Source organism: Dama dama, chromosome 16 (assembly GCF_033118175.1).
Source record: "Dama dama isolate Ldn47 chromosome 16, ASM3311817v1, whole genome shotgun sequence".
In the NCBI taxonomy this organism is placed as follows: Eukaryota; Metazoa; Chordata; class Mammalia; order Artiodactyla; family Cervidae; genus Dama; species Dama dama.
Genome location: NC_083696.1, coordinates 40,908,016 through 40,929,094, shown reverse-complemented (window position 1 = coordinate 40,929,094; position 21,079 = coordinate 40,908,016). Strand labels below are relative to the sequence as shown.

Here is a 21,079-nt window from a genome sequence, read left to right as displayed (position 1 = left end):
CTCTGCCGGTGGAGGTGTCTCCTCCTGAGGGTGCTTGGTGGGGGGCAGCTCTGGGGTCCATGGCCTGCTGGTCAGGAGAGGGGGTGCTACAGGTGGATGGGGCAACCCCGCCCTGCCCACCCCTCTAACTCAGCAGGGGGCAGCCTAACCCAGAGAGAGACCAGGAGAGGGGGTGCTACAGGTGGATGGGGCAACCCCGCCCTGCCCACCCCTCTAACTCAGCAGGGGGCAGCCTAACCCAGAGAGAGACCAGGAGAGGGGGTGCTACAGGTGGATGGGGCAACCCCGCCCTGCCCACCCCTCTAACTCAGCAGGGGGCAGCCTAACCCAGAGAGAGACCAGGAGAAGGGGGTGCTACAGGTGGATGGGGCAACCCCGCCCTGCCCACCCCTCTAACTCAGCAGGGGGCAGCCTAACCCAGAGAGAGACCAGGAGAGGGGGTGCTACAGGTGGTTGGGGCAACCCCGCCCTGCCCACCCCCCTAACTCAGCAGGGGGCAGCCTAACCCAGAGAGAGACCTGGGCTGGCCCTTCCCCTCTTTATAGTTACAGCACAATAATATACAGACATTTCATTGAAAATTTTACTTGGAAAAATAAAATTCCAAATAACTAGGTGAGACATAAACCCACTATTCTTGCTCTGAGGCCCGTGACTCGGTCGGTGACGTTTAGTGTGGCAGGATATTTACACACGTTTGAGTCCCAGCTTCTACGGAAGCTGAGACTAGGAGCCTCCCCTGCAGGTGACCCAAAAGCTAGAAGTGGGCTGAGGCCGAGGACTGGGAGACACTCCAGGGCAGTGTCACAGCCTCCCCCAGAAAAGGGGAGTCAGGTGGAAAGGCAGCATCGGTGGGGGGACTCCCAGGGGAGCCCTTCTGGAGGTAGATGTGGTCCCAACTGAGCAGCCAGGCTGACACCTCTAGGGAGCGGACAGTCCAGGCTCTGGCCCGAGGCCAGGAGGCACTTTGGACGGTTCTTGAGGAACAGACAGTCTGCACTGCTTACCTGGCTGCCAGTCTCCACTGCGCTGGGGTGGGGAGATGGCAGCCTGCTAGGGCTCCTGGTGTCACGATTTCCCGGGGGCTGGGGCGGGCGGGGGACACCGCTGTCCCCATACTTCTCCCAGGGAGGGGCCCTTTGCTGGCTGATGCCCGAGCTTTTGTAAAGGGCAGACGAGGGAGGCTGGCTTGTGTTCCAGAGTCTTCCCCAGGCCAGGCTCAGTCATCAGCCACTATGGAGAGGGCTCGGAGCTCGCTCAGCCTGGCCTCGTTCTCCCGCTCCCGCTGCTCGTCAGGGCAGCCAGGCTGGTCAAGCTGCTGGGTCAAGTCTCCAAAGATCTTGTGCATTTCTGAGTAGTATACGACCTGCGGGGTAAGAGAGGTTTGCAGGTGCTGTGCTCGGGACACGGAGCCCCCAAAGCACTGCAGCCCTGGGACGGTGGGCAGCGAAGTTGGAGCCTGTGGGCTGGCCCTCTGCTATTCTGTTACCTCCCCTCCGCCGCCGCCCTTCCCCTTGAACTGCAGGACAACCATGGCCCTGAGCCCTTCAGGAACGTTCGCTGCCCACTGCCTGGGTGCAGAGCGGAGTGACAGGTCCTTGGGGAGGTGGAGGCTTGAGCTCCCCAGGCAGCTGAGGGGGGAGGGCTGGGGGGACTGTGGACCCTTGGATCCTGGGGGTGGACCTAGGAAGCCAGGCACTTGACAAGGGGCTACCTGCTTCATGGAAGCCAGGAGAAGCTCTTGGCCATGGGGGAGAGGTCACGGCAGCTCCCAGAGCCCTGGGACAGTCTTAGAGGTCAAGGTGGGAGGGGACACGGTTCTGGCCTCTGTCCCTTCCCAGCCCTGACCACCGCCTCAGCTGCAGACCCAGGAAAGGCGAGCCAGAGACCAGGATTGTTCCTGTGTCTCCTGCACAGACACCAGAGTAGGAAGGAGGCCTGCTGGAAGGAGGTGGGGGCAACAGGCCGAGGAGCGAGGACCATCAGCTTCTCTCGGGCGGTGGAGGGCTGAGCAGGCCCCGGGGAGGAGGCCGGGGGCCCCTTCTGCCCCAGCCTCCACCTCATGACCAAATGCAAGTATGGGCTTTCAAGAAAATCTTCGACACTGGTTGAACACTCTGATATTTTACCAGCTCCAGCTCTAAGCTATCTCTGGGGAGAAGGAACTCTCCTGTCCCAGAGGCTTGCAGCGCTACTAGGGGCAAGGCCAGGCCATGTCACCTTCCACACTCCCAGAGCCGGGTCTGCACCCGCTGAGGGGTAGTTGAATCAAGGTCACCCGAGGGGCGGGGGCCTGGGCTGGGGTGGCGAGGAGGGGCGGCCCCCTCCCCCGGCTCGCTGCCCCAAGCCGCGCTGCGCAGGCTGAGTCACTGGAATGCTCACTTCTGTGACTAACGACAGCAGCAGGCGCGGGAGGGGGAGGCTGGCGCTGACGAGGCAGTAAACAACCCCTCACCACCCTGCTGCCTGCTGACAGGGCACCAGAGCTCCCGCCCGGAGCTCGGAGCTCGGAGGCTTTCCTCCTGCGCAGAGCGCAGGGCGGAGGGGCTGTGCCGGGGCCTGGGAGCGCGGCACAGGAGAGGGGAGGCTGGGGTCTCCTCAAGCCACTGCCCCTCGGCCCAGGGAGAAGTGCCGGAAGCAAGCCTGCACGCACCTCCAAGGGCAGGGCCGCCCCACGCACTCAGCTCTCTGCTTCACTTTCCCTGCGCCCCTGGGGTTCTGGTCACTAATGTTAATCCTGCTCAGGGCTCCAGATCCCATGATTCCCATGGGTTTTGGGGCTCTCCCAAGATAGGCTCGGGGGAGGAACCTGGCTTTTCCTCAGTGTCTGCAACCGTGGACGCTGCAAGAATGAGAGTGTCCACTGGAGGGCGCCAGACACCCAGGCCAGGAGCTGAGGTGGCGGGTTGGAGGCGGATGGGGACATGCTGAGCCTTTAGCTTTGTTACCTGGTGGGAAAGTGCAGTCACCTTGTGGAGGGGAGGGAGGAGGCGGCGGGGTGTCCCACATATAGAAGACCTCTTGGTTTTGGCACCTCAACCTCTTTTCTTTTCACAAATGGGGAGACTAACTCCTGCTAACTGCTTGAAGAATGTGGGGCAGAGGAGGAGGGCAGGAGCAACTCTGCCTTTACACCCTTGAGTGGCAGGAGGCATGGCTCCCAGGGCCACCTCGGTGCACCGCCACCCCAGCCCAGCCCGAGTGAGCGCACCTTTCCCACGAGAGTGGTGCCCCAGAGGGAGTCCTGAGCGTGCTTCTCTCCAGGGCTTAGGGACCCTGCCCAGGTTTGCTAAAGGTCAAGACACTCCCTAGTCTTCCACCAAAAGGGCTAATCAGGGAAGGGCAGGGGTGCAGGGTCCTTAGAAAAGGCCTCTGATCTTGACCTGAGCCCACCACGCAAGGCCCCTGCCCATCGGGGGGAGGCACTGCAGGCTTCTTCCTGCCCTTGCGGTTGAGCGGGAGTGGGGAGAACATGAGCGAAGGACTCATGGACAAGGGGGACCTCGTCCCAAGGCTGGGATTAACCACAGAGCAATGGAGGAACCAAAACAGGAATTCCAGCCAACAACCTAAGGTGCCTGGATCCCTCCCTCGAGGAGGCAGTGCTGGGGAGTTCGGGGTGGGGGGGCGGGGGGGGCCAGTGGGAGAAAGTGGCTAAGCCTACTTCAAGTGTGTGGGGTGGGACTGGGCTGGTCCAAAGCCCACGGCTGCCTCCCCACCAGGGGAAGCAGTGCTGGGCCATCCTCCGGGGCAGGAGGGGTGGCAGCCGCCTCACCTGTGCTCTGATCAGGGACTCAAAGCTGGGCTGGAAGTAGTCCAGTCGGCTGCTGTAGAAGCGTGGCATCTCATCCAGGAGCTGCTTGTTCTTAGCCTCAAAGTCGTCCCGCACCGGCCTAAGCTCTTCTCGGGCCTGGGGAGCAACACGCTGGGTGTCACGGCTCACCCGAACCCTGACTGGGGCAAGACGTGTGTGTGGGGGTGGGGTGGGGTGGGGGGAGGGCGGAGGTGTCAGGACATCTGGTGTCTCGGCCCCTTGGTGAAGCAGGAACTTGCTGTGTGGGCCCACACGGCTTCCGGTCCACCCCCGGCACTTCTTCCTGGTACCTGGTGGAGTTTGGCCAGCACCGGTCCCGTCTTCTCCTTCTCCTCGTACTTCTCCACCTTAGCTTGCAGCCTTCTGTAGTCCTGCAAGGCCTGCTCCCGCCGTTTCACCGCCATGTTGAGACTCGGGAACACACTGCCGAACCTGGGAAGACAGGCCCGTTCTCAGAGCTGCAGGCTGGCAGTTCATTGCTCATTCAGAAACACATACTGAATGTCTACCAAGTACCAGGCTTCATTCTAGATCTTGGGGATCTTACTATGGATGAGACAGATGTGGCCGTGGCTTCAGTGGGGTATATGCTGAGAATATCACCGTGGGGTAAGGTCGGGGGAAGGAAGACAGGCCGAAGGGCCTCTCCATGGCCCCTAGGGAGACTCAGGGGGTCGTAAATGCAAGATGCCAAGGATGTGGCCACTGCCTTTTAGCCCCCACCTTGTATGACTCCACACATTTCAGAGTATGGAGGAGCTGATGACTCCTAGGAGTATTTTTTTTTACTTGGTACAAAATGATTCAGCTTCTATTAATTAGCATCATGTATCTGAGAAGAAACAAAAGACAGATGAGCTAGCAGAACCAGGAGAGCTCCCTAGACAATCACAAAGGGACAGGGATGGACAGGGCTCAGGAAGCCATTTGAACAAATGGAGACACGTCCCTCACGATTGGGCCTGGATCCAAGGGTGCTCCAGAGCTGGGCCAAGGGCAGCCACTCTGAGGGCTGGTGACAGAAAAGCCTGGAGGTCAAGCTTCTGTCCAACATCTTCCTTTAAAAAAGTGAAAGAGCTGAGACCAGAGAGACGACATGAATTGTCTAAGGTCACAATTAGGTCATGAGGGTCCAGCGGAGGTCCACTCAAGGGTCCCAGCTCTCCATGTGGCACCTTCCCACCACCTCACACTGCCATCAGGTGCAACCAATACCTACTCCCATATGACTCAGCCATTAAAGAAGAATGAAATGATGCCAGTTGCAGCAAGATTGATGGACCTAGAGATGAGGTTACTAAATCAGAGAAAGACAAGTATCATATTGTATTGTTCATACACAGAATCCAAAACATGCACACATGAACAAAACAGAAACAGATTCACAGACATAGAAAACAAACTTATAGCTACCAAACGGCAAGAGCTATCAGTAAGTCGAGTCTGACGTGGCGACCCCACGGACTGCAGTTTACCAGGTTTCCCTGTCCTTCACTATCTCCCATATTTTGCTCAAACTCGTGTCCATTGATGAAGGGGAGGGGTACAAATTAGGAGTTTGGGATTAGCCGGATACACACTGCTATATATAACATAGATGAACAGGATTTACTGCAAAGTAGTTGCAGTTTAGTCACTAAGTTGTGTTGGACTCTTTGCAACCCCATGGACTGACTGTCGCCCGCCAGGCTCCTCTGTCCGTGCGATTCTCCAGGCAAGAACACTGGAGTGGGTTGCCATTTGCTTCTCCAGGGGGTCACCTGGATGCAGGGATCGAACCTGCATCTCCGGCATCAGCAGGTGGATTCTTTACCACTGAGCCTCCTGGAGGCTCTTACAGCACAGCATAGGGAACTATATTCAGTACCTTGTGATAACCTATAATGGAAAACAACCTGAAAAAGAACGTATATAAAATATACATACACACACACACATATATAACTGAATTGAGAATGCCCTGGTGGTCCAGTGGTGAGGACTCTGTCTGCACTCTCACTGTTAGGGACACAGGTTCAACCCCTGGCTGGGAAACTAAAATCCCAAAAGCCACAGGGCATAGCCAAAAAATAAAAAACAGAATCACTCTGATGTTACACCTGAAATTAATATAACCCTGTAAATCAACTATATTCCAATAAAACAACAACAACCTACCCCTGCCCTTTTCTACTAGTTCCACCAGAAACGCAAGAATCCGCATGTTCTGCTGTTGAAATGGCCAAACTGTCAAACCAAATGTTTGAGAAAAATGACTCAAGGAGCTCTGCCCCACCAGGACTAAAGGAACCACAGGGAAATGCTCTAGCAGCCGGTAAGAAAGAGCAGCAGCAGAGACTCCAGCATGGTTGGCTGCTGTGGGCACGGTCTTTGTGATGAGGGTCCTCTTTGACTGGGAAGGGCAACCCAGTCTTGAGACGAACCCAAGGCAGGACCACGTCCAGGTAAGGGTGCTGCGTTCTCCTCTACTAATGAGCATGGGAGGAGGCTGGGCAAAGCTGTGAGTGGGTTTTCTGGAACTGGACAGGAAAAGACAGGGCGGTTTGAACACAAAGCCTGAGTCGCTGGTGGAGATGCCACCTCCAACTGAGAAGATGACAGCCCAGTGGTTATTCTATGGCTGACAAGCATGAAGGGGGAGGCTCAGAAAATGGAAGCTGGGGCAGGAGAAAGACTCGACAAATCCAGAGTGCAGTGAGCTCAGAGTCATGACCATTCTGCCAGAGAACAGAGGACCGGAGCCCGACTGCAGCATGGCGTCCCAGACAAAGCCGTGACCAGGCAGCAGACTTGGATGGAACCAAGAGGCCCCTGAAGAGGGTCCCTCCAACCTCCTGGGAGTCTGGAATGGGCTCACTGTGCAGCTGGAGATGCTAATGTGGGCCAGAGCAGCCACCTGTCTCAGGATCCCGTCACGGGCCCCTGGACATCGTAATCAAACCAATACCCGAAGGACTGCTCTGCCGGGCAGAAGACTCAGGCCTTCTCGGTGCTGAGCAAACGAGCAGAGGGCCACCTCCACGACACACGGTCCTCCAGGTGGGGCTGGACACCGGGGTGGCTGAGACCCTCCAGGGAAGATGGGACTCATTTCACCTCTTTGGCCTCAGGCAGTGCTACAAGGGGGTCTCAGGTGCTGGGGGAGGGAGCCCCTCCCCTTCCACCCAAACTGGACATGGACCACCAGCAGCTGCCCTGACTCTCTCGTTAGCAACAGCCCTGCCTGGCAGCCGCGGTATCCCGGCCTCTGCCCCGTCTCTCTGGCTGCGCGGGAGGTGGACGAGGCAGGCAGGGTGGCAGGCAGTTTCCTCGTCTTCGTCAAGGTGCTGTCACCTCAGCTCCTGTCCTTAGGAAGGAGGGTGCCATGACAAGGAAGCAGCGTGTGGGGGTTGTTGTACAGCTCTGGACAGGCCACCATCCCACGGTTGGTCAAGCAGTTCTCACTACTCTGGCCCTGGCAGCACCCGAACCACACACAGCTCATAACTCCTCTTTCCCTGGTGGTCAACCAGGTTGTATCTCCAAGGCCAAGGTCAGGTACACTTTGGAAGACTGACTCAGCACGGGCACTAGGCTAGCCTACACAGGAAGTGTGTGGAACAGGAGGTGGCAAGAGTGAGCATTGACATTTTAGGAATCAGTGAACTAAAGTGGACTGGAATGGGTAAATTTAATTCAGATGACCATGACTTCTACTACTGTGGGCAAGAATCCCTTAGAAGAAATGCAGTAGCCCTTATATTCAACCAAGAGTCTGGAATGCAGTACTTGGGTGCAATCTCAAAAATGACAGAATGGTCTCTGTTCATTTCCAAGGCTAACCATTAAATATCACAGTAATCCAAGTCTATGCCCCGATCACTAATGCTGAAGAAGCTGAAGTTGTACAGTTCTATGATGACTTACAAGACCTTCTAGAACTAACACTAAAAAGATATGTCCTTTACATCACAGGGGACTGGAATGCAAAAGTACAAAGTCAAGAGATATCTGGAGTAACAGGCAAGTTTGGCCTTGGAGTACAGAGTGAAGCGGGGCAAAGGCTAACAGAGTTTTGCCCAGAGAACACAATGGTCAGAGCAAATACCCTCTTCCAACAACACAAGAAATGACTCTACACATGGACATCACCAGATAGTCAATACCGAAATCAGAATGATTATATTCTTTGCAGCTGAAGATGGAGAAGCTCTATACAGTCAGCAAAACCAAGACTGGGAGCTAACTGTGGCTCACATCATGAACTCCTTATTGCAAAATTCAGACTTAAATTGAAGAAAGAAGGGAAAACCACTAGACCATTCAGGTATGACCTAAATCAAATCCATTATGATTATACAGTGGAAGTGTATAATAGATTCAAGGGATTAGATCTGATAGAGTGCCCAAGAACTATGGACAGAGGTTCATGACATTGTACAGGAGGCAGTGATCAAGACCATCCCTAAGAAAAAGAAATGCATAAAGGCAAAATGGTTGTCTGAAGAGGCCTGAGAAAAGAGGAGAAGCTAAAGGCAAAGGAGAAAAGGAAAGATATCTCCATCTAAATGAAGAGCTCCAAAGAATAGTAAGGAGAGATAAGAAAGCCTTCCTCAGTGATCAATGCAAAGAAATAGAGGAAAACAATAGAATGGGAAAGACTAGAGCTCTAGTCAAGAAAATTAGAGATACCAAGGGAACATTTCATGCAAAGATGGGCACAATAAAGGACAGAAATGGTATGGACCTAACAGAAGCAAGAAGATATTAAGAAGAGGTGGCAAGAATACACAGAAGAACTGTACAAGAAAGATCTTCATGACCCAGATAATCATGATAGTATGATCACTCACCTAGAACCAGACATCCTGGAATGCAAAGTCAAGTGGGCCTTAGGAAGCATCACTATGAACAAAGCTAGTGGAGGTGATGGAATTCCAGTTGAGTTATTTCAAATCCTAAAAGATGATGCTGTGAAAGTACTGCACTCAATATGCCAGCAAATTTGGAAAACTCAGCAGTGGCCACAGGACTGGAATTTTTTCATTCCAGTTCCAAAGAAAGTTTTCATTCCAATTCCAAAGAAAAGCAATGCCAAAGGATGTTCAAACTACCACACAATTGCAGTCATCTCACATGCCAGCAAAGTAATGCTCAAAATTCTCCAAGCCAGGCTTCAACAGTATGTGAACTGAGAACTTACAGATATTCAAGCTGGGTTTAGAAAAGGCAGAGGAACCAGAAGATCAAATTGCCAACATCTGTTGGATCACAGAAAAAAGCAAGAGTGTTCCAGAAAAACATCTACTTCTGCTTTATTGACTACACCAAAGCCTTTGACTGTGTGGATCACTACAAACTGTGGAAAATTCTTCAAGAGATGGGAATGCCATCTGCCCCCTGAGAAATCTGTATGCAGGTCAAGAAGCAACAATTAGAATCGGACATGGAACAATGGACTGGTTCAAAATCGGGAAAGGAGTATGTCAAGGCTGTATACTGTTACTTGCTTTTTTAACTTATATGCAGAGTACATCATGAGAAATGCTGGGCTGGATGAAGCACAAGCTGGAATCAAGATTGCCAGGAGAAATATCAATAACCTCAGATATGCAGATGACACCACCCTTATGGCAGAAAGCGAAGAGGAACTAAAGAGCCTCTTGATGAAAGTGAAAGAGGAGAATGAAAAAGCTGGCTTAAAACTCAACATTCAAAAAACGAAGATGGCGGCATTTGGTACCATCACCTCAATGCAAATAGACGGAGAAACAATGGAAACAATGATAGACTTTATTTTCTTGGGCTCCAAAATCACTGCAGATGGTGACTGCAGCCATGAAATTAAAAGGACTCTTGCTCCTTGGAAGAAAACCTATGACAAACCTAGACGGCATATTAAAAGGCAGAGACATTACTTTGCCAACAAAGGTCCATCTGTAGTCAAAGCTATGGTTTTTCCAGCAGTCATGTATGGATGTGAGAGTTGGACTATAAAGAAAGCTGAGCACCAAAGAAATGATCCTTCTGAACTGTGGTGCTGAAGAAGACTCTTGAGAGTCCCTTGGATTGCAAGGAGATCAAACCAGTCAATCCTAAAGGAAATCAGTCCTGAATATTCATTGGAAGGACTGATGCTAAAGCTGGAGCTGCAATACTTTGGCCACCTGACACGAATAACTGACTCACTGGAAAAGACCCAGATGCTGAGAAAGAGTGAAGGTGGGAGGAGAAGGGGATGACAGAGGATGAGATGGTTGGATGGCATCACTGACTCAATGGACTTGAGTCTGAGCAAGCTCTGGGAGTCGGTGATGGACAGGGAAGCCTGGCGTGCTGCAGTCCATGGGGTTGCAAAGAGTCAGATGCAACTGAGTGACTGAACTGAACTCAGGAAGTAGGAATCCAACCCTAGGTTGGGCAGGTCCTGATCTGAGGCAGGGAGGAATGGATCCAGGGCAGATTTCCAGGCAACCTCAGGGGATGAGTGCGCTCACAGGAGGCTACCTTCAGCCTTGTGGGAGTGAGACCACTTGTCCTCTGGGGGGAGCAGCAGCAGCTCTGTGAGACCCTCCAGGAAAGCGGTCTCTTCACCACACTGACTCCTGTCTCCCACCAGAGCGCCCCTCAGTCAAACCAGGGGCCGAGGGGGGCTGCTCCACTCACTCCGTTTGCCACCAAGGATCATGAACCACTTACCACCTGGGTGGCTTTGGGCCCTGGACTTCAGGACCCCCTAGGGGCTGGGGTCATGCCCTTCCCATACGAAAGCAGGGAAACTGAGGTGGGGCAGGGGAGATTAGGCAGTGTAATCCAAAATAGCTGACAAACGGTGGGGGTGATCAGGACTCTGTAATCTCTGGCTCCATTCACTGCCTCACTGAAGCCCCACCTCCTCATTTTCTCCTCAGAAGTTACAGCAAGAACTGCCAGCTCCCCGTTAGGGAGTTTAAATACCACAGTGCCGACCCCGATCCTTGTCTGGGGCGTGTAAGCGCCGCCTCTACCTTCACGTCAGGGCAGGGACGTGGGAGGGAGGTTAGGACACGCACAGGCTGGTCCCCAGGGCCTGGGCCCCTCCCAGACATGGCCCTGGGACCCTCCAGGGCACCTTTGGAACTGACCTGACGAGGACAGGTGGCCCAGCTCTCCCTGGGGACCGAGTCTGCGCTGTGACTGGGTGGACATGAAGAAGCAAGGCTGAGGCTCAGAACCTCTCTGCGCGGTGCCAGAGTCCCCTGAAAATTACTGGTGAGGGGGACATGGGGTCCCTGGGCCAGGACCCCAGGGGGGTCTCTGCCCTCCATGCACAGAGTCACTCCAGCCCATGACAGCTCCTTCACCCACTCAGGGAGGTGATGATGGGCCTGGTCATTTCAAGAGTTTAGCCCTGCTCCCCTTCCACAGACAGGAGACAAGCCTGGCCTGTCCCCGGCTCTTCCTGCTGCATTGCACTGCCCCGCCTCGGCAGTTATCACTCTGGACCATTTTCTTGGAATGCCGCATGGCTTCCTCACTACATCCCAAGCACCTAAAGATTGAATCACATCTTCCCACGGAGAAGTGAGAGCAAGGCTGGGCCTACCCCAGGTACTCGCTGAAGCTCTGTCCATTTCTTGCCCATCCTGAGTGGGGGGACAGCAAATGCCTCCTGGGGTAAGCATTGGGTGAAGAGGTAGCGGGAGGTGGAGGGAAAGGGGGAGGGAAGGGAGGCCGGCTGGGAGGTGGGCTGGGAGCAGCCGGCCCTGGTGGGGAATGCCTGCCATTCCTCAATCTGTGCCCACACAGCCGGGATCTTCCACCCACCAGGAAAGGGAAATTGAAAGCATCCCCATCCGACCATGTGAACACGGCCCAGAGACTGGGATTAGAGGCCGAGCCCCCCGGGGGAGGCCGGGGGCGGTGAGGTGGCCATGTGGCAATGTTCCTCATCAGAGGACAGGAAAGCTGCAGTTTCCTGCTTCCGGTGCTGGGGTCCCTGGGAGCTTCTCGCCTGGCAAGAGGCAGCATCAGGCAGCGCTGGGTTTACGCGGTTGGAGGGGATCGCATGTCGGCCACGGGATGCATAGAAGCCAGCCGGGCGGGCAGGCAGGCAGGCCAGGGGGCTCAGGCAGAGGTCAGCGGATCTGCTGCGGAGATGATGGCCGCCCCCTCGGCCAGCCACTCACCCACCCACCTTCCTGGCAGGTGGTGGGCTGCTGGGGTGGTGGGAAGCAGCCGGGACCTCTCTCCAGTTGGCTCTAGAAGCCAGGCATCGAATTTCAAGGCCGCCTCGTTGGTGGTGAAATCGAGGCGGGAGTCAGTCCCCCAGTTCTCCAGGCTGGTGTCCCCTGCCTCACCCTGCCAGCCTGTGTCCATAGCAGCCTCCATGACCCCCGTGTGCAGGGTCTGCCCAGCCCGAGGTCCTTCCCACCCAGCTCTGAACCCTCACACCTGGAGACTGACTCAGAGAGCCATCAGCAGTGGAGCTCTGAGGCCTCCCTCCTGAACCGCTGTCCCCCCACCCCAGCTCCTCGGGTGACCCTGCCACCTAGGCCTGGACAGGGGCTGGGGGCAGGGGCCCAGGGCAGGGGTGGGGAGAAATCCCTTAAGGCCAAGGTCTGCCTCCCTGCGTGGCTGAGCCTCTAGACGGCCTGGCTTAGAAGGAGCCCTCCCTAATCCCACCCCTTGGACCCGAACAGGGAACAAGAGCTCAACAACCCCAACGCCAGGGGCTGGAGGATCAAAAACCTGCGCTCTTCATCTCCCTCCGGGCCCTGATCCAGGCCTAATGGTAATTAGCGCAGCCTCATTACCCAGCCCTGGTGAGACAACTGCCAGGGACCACCACGGAAGAGGTAATAAAGAGCAGCTGCTGGGCTGGCGCGGGAGGCTTTCTAGGTCAGAGCTGGGCTGGGAGAGGCCAGGGAGGAAGATGAAGTGATTCGGGAGCTTCAAGGCAATGTTCCTGCCTGTCCTCCCCACCGCCGTCCCACCCCCCCACCTCAGGGGACCAGGGAATAGGCCTGTCTGATCGCTGACCAGAGCCTGCCAGACTGAAGTTGAGCCTCACAGAAGGATTTCTGACCCTGACAGGTCACGAGCTGGGGGCCCTTCCCAGGCGGCTGTGCCCCGCCCTGTGTGTGGCCGCCCCCACATTTTAAAAGCCGGGTGCTGCAGGCAGCTGCTCTCCCAGCCCGGGTGAGATGAAAGGCCTCGCTCATCTCCGCTGAGGGCTAGCCAAGATCTCTGCTAGCTTAACCCCACAAGCTCTGGTCCATCAGGAACACAGGGACAACAACGCGGAAAGACCACGGGGGTGCCAGCCGGCTGCCGGGGAGGGCCAGGTGGGCCCGTTGGCACTGACCACGCCCGACCAGATGGGGTGCTCTGCAGCCACCACGAGTGTCGGCCACAGGGCAGGTCACCGGTGTCCCCTGGAGCTTCCTGTCTGCCCAGAGTGACTCTGGGGCAGGTTAGTAGAAATGATACTCAGCTCCCAAGCGGCTGGCTGAACTGCCTTTTCAGTACATGGCCTGAGTGAGGCCCACGGATCCCACGACTTTACTCACTTTTTTAAGGGCTCAATCACAGTCTTCTGTATCTGGTTCACCTGTTGAAAGAAAAACCAGATGGCGTCAAGACCGGGAGGAGGCCAGACTCTTCCCAAAAGGGGAGAAGAGAAAGGAAACGGGGCCTGATGGGGCACCCTGAGCACCCCAGGCAGGGAGGAGACACCCCTAACTGCTGAAGGAGCGAGGCTGAGATGATGAGCAGGGATTCTGAAGGGTGATGAGAGGCGCTGGTCTTGGCCCAGGTCAGCTCTCATCCTGTGGACCAGGGCCTGGGAGGCTGAATGTGGCCGTGTTTGGTGAGGAGGCTGGGTGGGTAGCCACAGCGAGTCTGAGGGGCCATGGGTGCAGGTGGGCAGAGCTGGCTGAATCTCCTTTATGGCCTCATGGTGAGGGACGTGTGCTCACAGGAGCCATGGCAAGCGCCCACCGCAGGGGTACGGCGGCCAGGAGAGCTCACAGGGCTGGACACTGAGGCGCCCAGAGAAGACTGAGCCTCCGCAAGGACTCCATGTAGTGCTTCTCCCAGACAAAAGCCTCGAGAAGGGGGAAGACCAACACCTCAGTCACCCTGGAAATTCCCTGGTGGTCCAGTGGTTAAAGACTGCACTTCCACTGAAGGGGGAATAGTTTGATTCCTGGTTGGGGAACTAAGATTCCACAAGCCGTGGAACGTGGTGGGTGGGCAGAGACCCCAGTCACCTTTTCCTGATTGAAGGCATCCATCCGCTTCATGGCGGTGTCCAGGGCAGTCACCATGTTCAGAAAGTCCTGGTCTTGCTCACAGAGGGGGTTGGAGAGCAAGTCCAAGGATATCTTCACAGCAGACTTAGACATGGCTGTAAGAGATCAAAGTTCAGTGAACTGACGAGAGGACAAGCTTCAAGGTCTTGTCTGCAGGCTCCCTGTCCTTCCTGGGGCCGGAGTCTTGCACCTGGATGACCTCCACCCATGGCCACAGGCCATCAAAACCACAGTCACCCCAGAGGCACCAGGCATTGGTCCTCATGGTATATAACATGTGTGCCTGACTCTGCTAACGTTCATCGGATGCTGCTTGGGGGAATTCTGAGCAGATTTACCTGCTGCAATGACCTATCTTCCAAACTCTAGATTCTAACAATCACTTGGATGAGAAGCTGTAAGGAATACATATTTCTAGCTCTAAAGATTTATTTCAGTAAGCCTGGAATCCAGGAATATGTGTTCAAAAAAATCTCCAAGCAGTTTGGATGTGAGGCTTGGTTTGGGGCTCCCTCACGGAAAGAGTAACATAGTATCTACATCAGGGAGGCAAATGTACTGTACAGGGCTACGGACAAGATTTTAGACTTCCAGCAACTCAACTCTGCCACAGGTGATACCCAAAGAATGGGTGTGGCTGTGTTCCAATAAAACTTTATTGACAAAACTTGGCAGGACCTGGTGTGACGAGGCAACCTGTTGGCAGTGTTGGAGCTCTTGGTCCCATAGACTTTTCCAGGCCTCTATTACCAGGAAACAAAATCCCAGAGGGGCCGGAAAGGCTGGAGAAGGGCCTTGTTTGCCCTGTAGTGCCTGTACCAGTTTCAGGGGCTCAGGGGAAAACAAATCTTTGCACTATCTCTTCCTATTTTATGCCATTAAATTAAAGATGCTGTCAATTCTAAGATATGCCATTACTGTGTAAGCCATTAAGAAAAAAAAGGCTGCCAATTAAACCAAAGCAGACTACTACAATAAGCACCTTGGTTTCTCTTGACTCTGGCAGTGTGCTGCAGACCCCCAGCCGAAGGGCAAAATATGAGAGATGATGGGAAATGTGAACCTCCCAGAGATGTTGATGCGATGGAGGGGAAAACCCTCTTAAAAAAAAAAGTAACTTTGTAGGCTTGGGCACAAATTCACATGCACCTTGACTGGATCATGAAATGGCTGCAGACAACATCACTAAAAGATGAAAAAACCTGGACAAATCTAGAAATGTTTTTGAAAAATTTCTTCTGCTACTTTTTTTTTTTTTTTTAAATAGTTGAGGAGAAAACCCCCAAAAGGCAGAGGTCAGGAGGGAAGACTTTCTTCCCAATTTTCTTTTTCTTCCCTACAGGGGCCACATCTTCATGTGATGTTGCTTTGCTAGAACCACTTGCGGTGAATGAAAAGCGAGCCCTCCAGGGTGGCAGTGAGTCTGGACCTCCTCTCTGAGGTACGGCTGGCCTGCATGAGCAGGGGGTCCTCCGCTCCCCATTGGAGCAGCTCACAGCCCTCACCCTTGCTCTGCAGGGTCAGGGCAGGGGCACGGTCAGACCTGCACAAACCAGGAGGCTTGGCGGGCTTTGTACTTTGGACAGCTCGAGGTCCTGGGCCCCACGCGAGTCTCTAGGGCCTCAACACAACCCAGGAGCGTCAGGGTTGATGAGGACCCAGCAGGGACTGGTCATGCTTCCTTGATCTTGTTCTGGACCCACAGCTTCGGACGTGAAATCCTGTCTAGGCACCAGCTCAGCGGTTTCCAAGACCAGGAAAGGAATAATCTGATTCCCCCCGACTGTCTGGAGCAGTAGTTTTCAAAGTGGGGTCCCTGGTCCAGCAGCATCAGTGCTGCCTGGGAATTGGCTAGAAACATAGATTTTTCAGGCCTTGCCCAGACCTGATGACTCAGAGTCTGGGGGTGGGCCGGGCCATCCGCACTACAGCGGGCATGCACTGCCTCTGACGCACCAGCTGCCGGGGTTGTGAGGCTGCCTGGGCTGGGGGACACAGGCTTTGTGATGGGTGAGGGCACCGCTGTGTCAAGAGGGCTTGCTCTGCCCAGACTCCGCTTCTGACTTGGGAAGGAAGAGGTCAGGAATCTGAGGCCCCAGAGGCTTGCCGTTTATCCTGGTTTCTTTGTTAAAAACCTGTGTTCTCTACAGTCAGAATCCACCTCACGGATCCCTGATGTTCTATTCCTTCCATTCACATTCTGAGGAGTATGGGGAAGCAAGAGGGAAAGGAAGCCCAGGCCACAGCATCTCCTGCTGGGAAGACAGGAGGAGCCACAAAGAAAGATGGACTCCAGGTGACTCGGAACTAACTCCCACAAAACAAATAATGGACGGACTCAAACTCAGACCTGTGGCTTGCTGTACACAGCGTGGACACACCGGGAGTCAGGAGAGTGGGGGCGGTCACGGCCAGAACCTCCCATCCCGTGGATGAGCTCTGGCAGGAGGCTCTGGGGCACAGACCCCAGAAGCTGGCCTCCACCCGTCGCTGGTGGCGGCTGCTGTTGCAGGGAAAGCAGAGAGCGGTAGTCTGCTGAGTGAAGCGTGGCCTCGTGCCACTTCTCAGGGATTTCTGTGGGGCGACTGCTAAGTGCACCTTCTTCAAAGCCAGCCCCAGGGGACTGAGTGAGGAGGGCGACCCCCTCTGCCCGTCTCCCATCCCGGCTGAGTGCGGGGCAGGGCCACCTACCCAGGTCGGCGTCCGTGCTCTTCTTCATGTCCTTCTGCAGACGCCGGGTCTGCTCCTCCAGCCTGTAAAGCAGTGGAATGGGCCTGGAACCTGGCATTGCCCGGCTGCCTCTGCCCCTGTTCGCCCACCCATCTGAGCTGCACCCTGCGTGGGACTCGGGGCTCCCGCCAGGAGGAGGAGGGGGGCCCTGCTCTGCGAGGATGTTCCTACTGACTGAAGGGCCACTACAAGCTTGGCGTGAGCCCACACACCCAAAGGCTACGAGATAACGACTATCAGGCAGCCACCACGCAGGGCAGAATTTCTGGCCAGTGGTGGACTGAGCTGCCCTGGCTCCTGGGATGCTGACAGGATGATGGTCAGTGGATGAGGTGATGTGGGAAGCGAGACTGGGCAGGAGACTCTTTCCTTTCCCGAGCAGAACCCCCTTCCCGCCCACCCTTCTCGGGGCTGACACTCACTGCTGGAGTTTTCCATACTCTCGTTCAAAGTCTCTCTCCACCTGAAAAGGAAGTGATAACTCAATCACTGGAAGACTGACAGCATGCTGGAAAAAATCTGCCACCTACGAAACTCTCGGCCCGCCCTCCCCGCCACCCCTTCTGCGGAAAACAATGCCATCCAGTCCACACAAGCACCGCTCACGACACAGGAGCCTTGTGTTCCCAAATTAATTGTTTGATTTAGGGTGAAGGCCTCCCCTCCAAGGCGTGCCAGCCAGACAGGTACCAGCAGATCTCAGCTCTGTCTGACCCCGCAGGGAGTGAGGCTGGGCTGTGCTCCCTACACCCCTCCCCTCCCCACAGGTGGGGAGGCAGGTAAGGGGCTCAGAGTGTGACAGAAACTCCTCACCCAGGCTTGGAGGAAAGCGGGCGGGTTGGAGTCTCATCCTGGCCCTGTCCCCTCCCAACCCGGTTTCCTCACAAGTCCCGAGCCTGGGAGGTTCAGGTGGATCATGAAAGACACAGGATCACTGCTCTGTGAGCTGGGATGCACCCGTCACAAATATCATCATAAACTCAGCAAGGCTATCTAAACTCTGGACGAGTTACCAGGTTTCCTCGATACTTAAACCGAGCGGGTGTGTGACCGGACCCCAATTCCTTGACTGACATGGCAGGTGAAGTGAGGAAAATCACCTGCACTTCTAGAGCCTAAATCTCCCCATCGGTCACGTGGGGCCCAGGCAGTGGTCTCAGGAGAGTGGTCAGTAGAGTCCCACGGGAGGACTGAGTCTTGCCTCTGCTTCATCCTCTCCCCAAGGAGGCCTAATTGCTCCCTGCACGTTCCCATAGCTGGCCTGTCCTCCATCAGTCACTTGGCAGGCAGGCAGGTGTGCTGAGGGCCCTCACCACACCGAGGTCCCTGGGATCAAGGTCACACCACTACTGAGTGGGAGGCTAGGGTTTGAATGCGGACACGGCAGCTCGGCTCGCAGGTCTGTGCCCTAAACTGTCAAGCTACCAAAGTGGGGGAAGCCCCAGCTGATGAACTGAGGCCATGACCTCCGAGAGGGCCTTCCTGGTGGCCACCCAGAGACTCCTGCGAGGCAGAGCCCTAAATCCTGTCACTGGACATACCGGTTAAAGGTGAGGCACGCAAATCTGTAGTTATCATCAGAGACCCATGCGCTGTTCCCCCACACTAGCCTCACGCTCCACGTCTGGACGGAGGTAAATTCAGCACAGTCACACACTGGCAGGACATTATCCAGGCCAAGGATTTCATGTGATAAGTGAGGAGCATGCTGCTAGAAGGAGTGATTTACTTCAGGACCCAGGCATCATTTGTGGGATAGCAGGGCTAGAATGCAGACTCCTAGTTCAGGTCTTTTTTTTTTTTTTTAAAAACAAAACAAAACAAAACAAAACTACATTCACAGGACTTGCCTGTGACTGGTCCTGTGGCTAAGACTATGAACTCCCAATGCAGAGGGCCCAGGTTCAATCCCTGGTCGGGGAACTAAGACCCCATAAGCCACTTGGCACAAACAAAAAAACCCCCAAACTCCCCAAACAAACAGAAAGCCTCGTCACTGGTGCCCCAGCAGAGTCTTCACGTCTTACAGGCATTTTTTGGCCAAAAAGATGTAATTGAAATGAAGGTCACCATGGCTGGAGTTTGCTCTCCTGAAGATCAAGAGCAGACAGGAGGGGCCCTGGGAGGTGGTGGGGAGTGGGGGTGGGGGAAAGGGGGGGATGGAGGCGAAGGCCTGGCTTGCAGCACGCTCTTGTGCAATACCCAGGGTGCTGGGCGGGGTGTCAGACAACCTGGTCTCCCTGGGTGCCACTGCTGGTCCTTGCATGTAGAAGGACTGCAGGTTTCCAGCTGGCTCAGGAGAAACTTGGGGATCTTGCGCTGGAAGCAGAGAAGTGTGTTGGGTGGGAACTCGGGGCTCTTGCTCTGCACACTGACAGCCTAAGAGAAGGTCGAGGATGCTTCAGCTCCTGTCTCTTCCAGAGCTCACTGTTCCGGAGGTCTCTGGTCCCCGGGGAAAGATCTGGGAGGCAGAGCACCCGGGTTCCAGGCTCTCAGACGATGGCTTAGGGGATCAAGGGACACACTGAAGGCTCGTTCCAAGGTGCATCCGTGCTGAGGAAAGGAGCCAAGCACAAAAGGTTTGAACATCTTTGGACGCCCGATGCCTTTGCCAAAAAGGCAACTGGACCCCAGTCAACAATGCAAGTGTAAACACATGTGTGCGACCGTCGACGGGTCGGGCCTGGCTGGCGAGGTCAGCGCTGGGAGGATCAAGCGCTGAGACCGCCTCGGCATTCACGGAGGCTCGGGGTGGCCAGAGGGGCCGAGCGGCTCACGGCTCGTCTCCAGGGCCTGGGCCGGGCTGCCACATGGTAGGAGTTCTGTGGCTGCTGAGTGAGTACGGGGCAGAGTTTCTGCCCACTCACATGCATGGGGAAGACAGGGAGGCCCATTGGGCAGGACCAGGCTCACATCCTGGGGCTAGAAGCTGAGCTGAGGAAACAGGAACCCTGGGCCAGCTGAGAAACTCCCCTTCCAGGAAGCAGCCTCTCTTAGATTTGTTACAAAGGGTCCCTTCACTTTGTATGTGGAAACAGTTCTCAAGGGAAGGATCAACCTGCTGTGACTCCCATCTGCTTTGACCTTCCAGAATGCCTGCCTGCCTAGCTGGGACGCTGGGTGTGCGCGAGACCCAGGGAAAGCCTTGCTTTAAAGGCTGAAGTCTGGAACATCCTTGGTGGGCCAGTGGCTAAGACTCCACGCTCCAGATGCGGGCAGTCCAGGTTCAGTCCCTGGTCAGGGAACTAAGATCCCATGCTGCAATTAAGACCTGGTGCAGCCAAATAAATAAATACTAAAAAAAAAAAAAAAAAAAAAGAATTAAGTCTTCCATCTTCCTGGCTATAGAGGGAGATACAGTTTTTCTTCTGCACCAAGACACTCCAGCTCCTCGATGGGCTGGGGCAGCGGGAGGGGATTACGCAGAAGCTGAGAAGTAGGAGGTGGGCGAGTGCCCGTCCTTCCATTTCTGTCCCAGGGGTCAGCCCCTGCATAGAACACACCCTCCCAGCCAAAGCTTTGACAATCCTGGGGTCTGTGTTAATAACCTGGGCACAGGAGAACAGGGAGGGCAAATGCACAAAGCTTTCTTTGTGTCTGATGGTTGGGCGCCTCAAGCCAAGAAAACTCCTGGAACTCCCTGAAGATAACATGAGCACTTCTTCCCATGACAAGGGTGCCACGACTTCCAATAACCCAGGCAGCCACATCTGTCCCCTCCCCGAGAGGGCCTGGAAAAACAGAGTGCGTCACCCGAGTTCGGGGGCAGCTGCCAGAGATGCTGAGACAACTGCACGGCCTGGGCCTGTGTGGGGGCCAGGAGGGGGCTGGTGGGGTGGAGGGAGAATCTAAAGAGGCAGGGTCTTGCTACACAGATTCAGTGCCTCTGGGGAGTCGAGGAAGCAAAGGCCTCTATTCCAAGCCATGAGTTGGCTCTGATTTCCTCTTGAGAGACTGAAGGCCTAGGTGACTGGACCGGTTGGTTGCAGTGGGGAATCCAGCTGTTTGGGACAGGCTGGGTCCCTGGTGGCTTATGCAGTCGCATCAGCTATCATCTCATTAGTAGTGAGTACTTGCCGAGAGCTCACTGCCTGCCAGGTACTGGGTTAAGTGCTTCATCTGCTCCTCCTGTGAGATACATCACACGTCAATGACACAAGAGCGAGTAACATCCTCACTTCACCAAAGAGAAAATGAAGGATCAGAAGGGCTTCCTTGGCAGTCCAGTGGTTAAAACTCCAAACTTTCAATGCAGGAAGTG

General features: G+C 55.1%; 1 protein-coding gene across 1 annotated transcript in view; it reads right to left on the bottom strand.

The window, feature by feature from the left end:
- Positions 1-569: 569 nt before the first annotated feature.
- BIN3 (bridging integrator 3) overlaps positions 570-21,079 on the bottom strand; it is a 50,196-nt gene continuing 29,686 nt past the window's right edge. The window contains exons 3-9 of the mRNA XM_061163906.1: positions 17,241-17,281; positions 16,780-16,841; positions 14,047-14,183; positions 13,345-13,385; positions 4,105-4,246; positions 3,776-3,910; positions 570-1,366 (exon numbers count right to left, since the gene is read on the bottom strand). Coding sequence (XP_061019889.1) covers positions 1,220-1,366; positions 3,776-3,910; positions 4,105-4,246; positions 13,345-13,385; positions 14,047-14,183; positions 16,780-16,841; positions 17,241-17,281 — 705 coding nt within the window. The 3' untranslated portion in view covers positions 570-1,219. The remainder of the gene's footprint in view (positions 1,367-3,775; positions 3,911-4,104; positions 4,247-13,344; positions 13,386-14,046; positions 14,184-16,779; positions 16,842-17,240; positions 17,282-21,079) is intronic.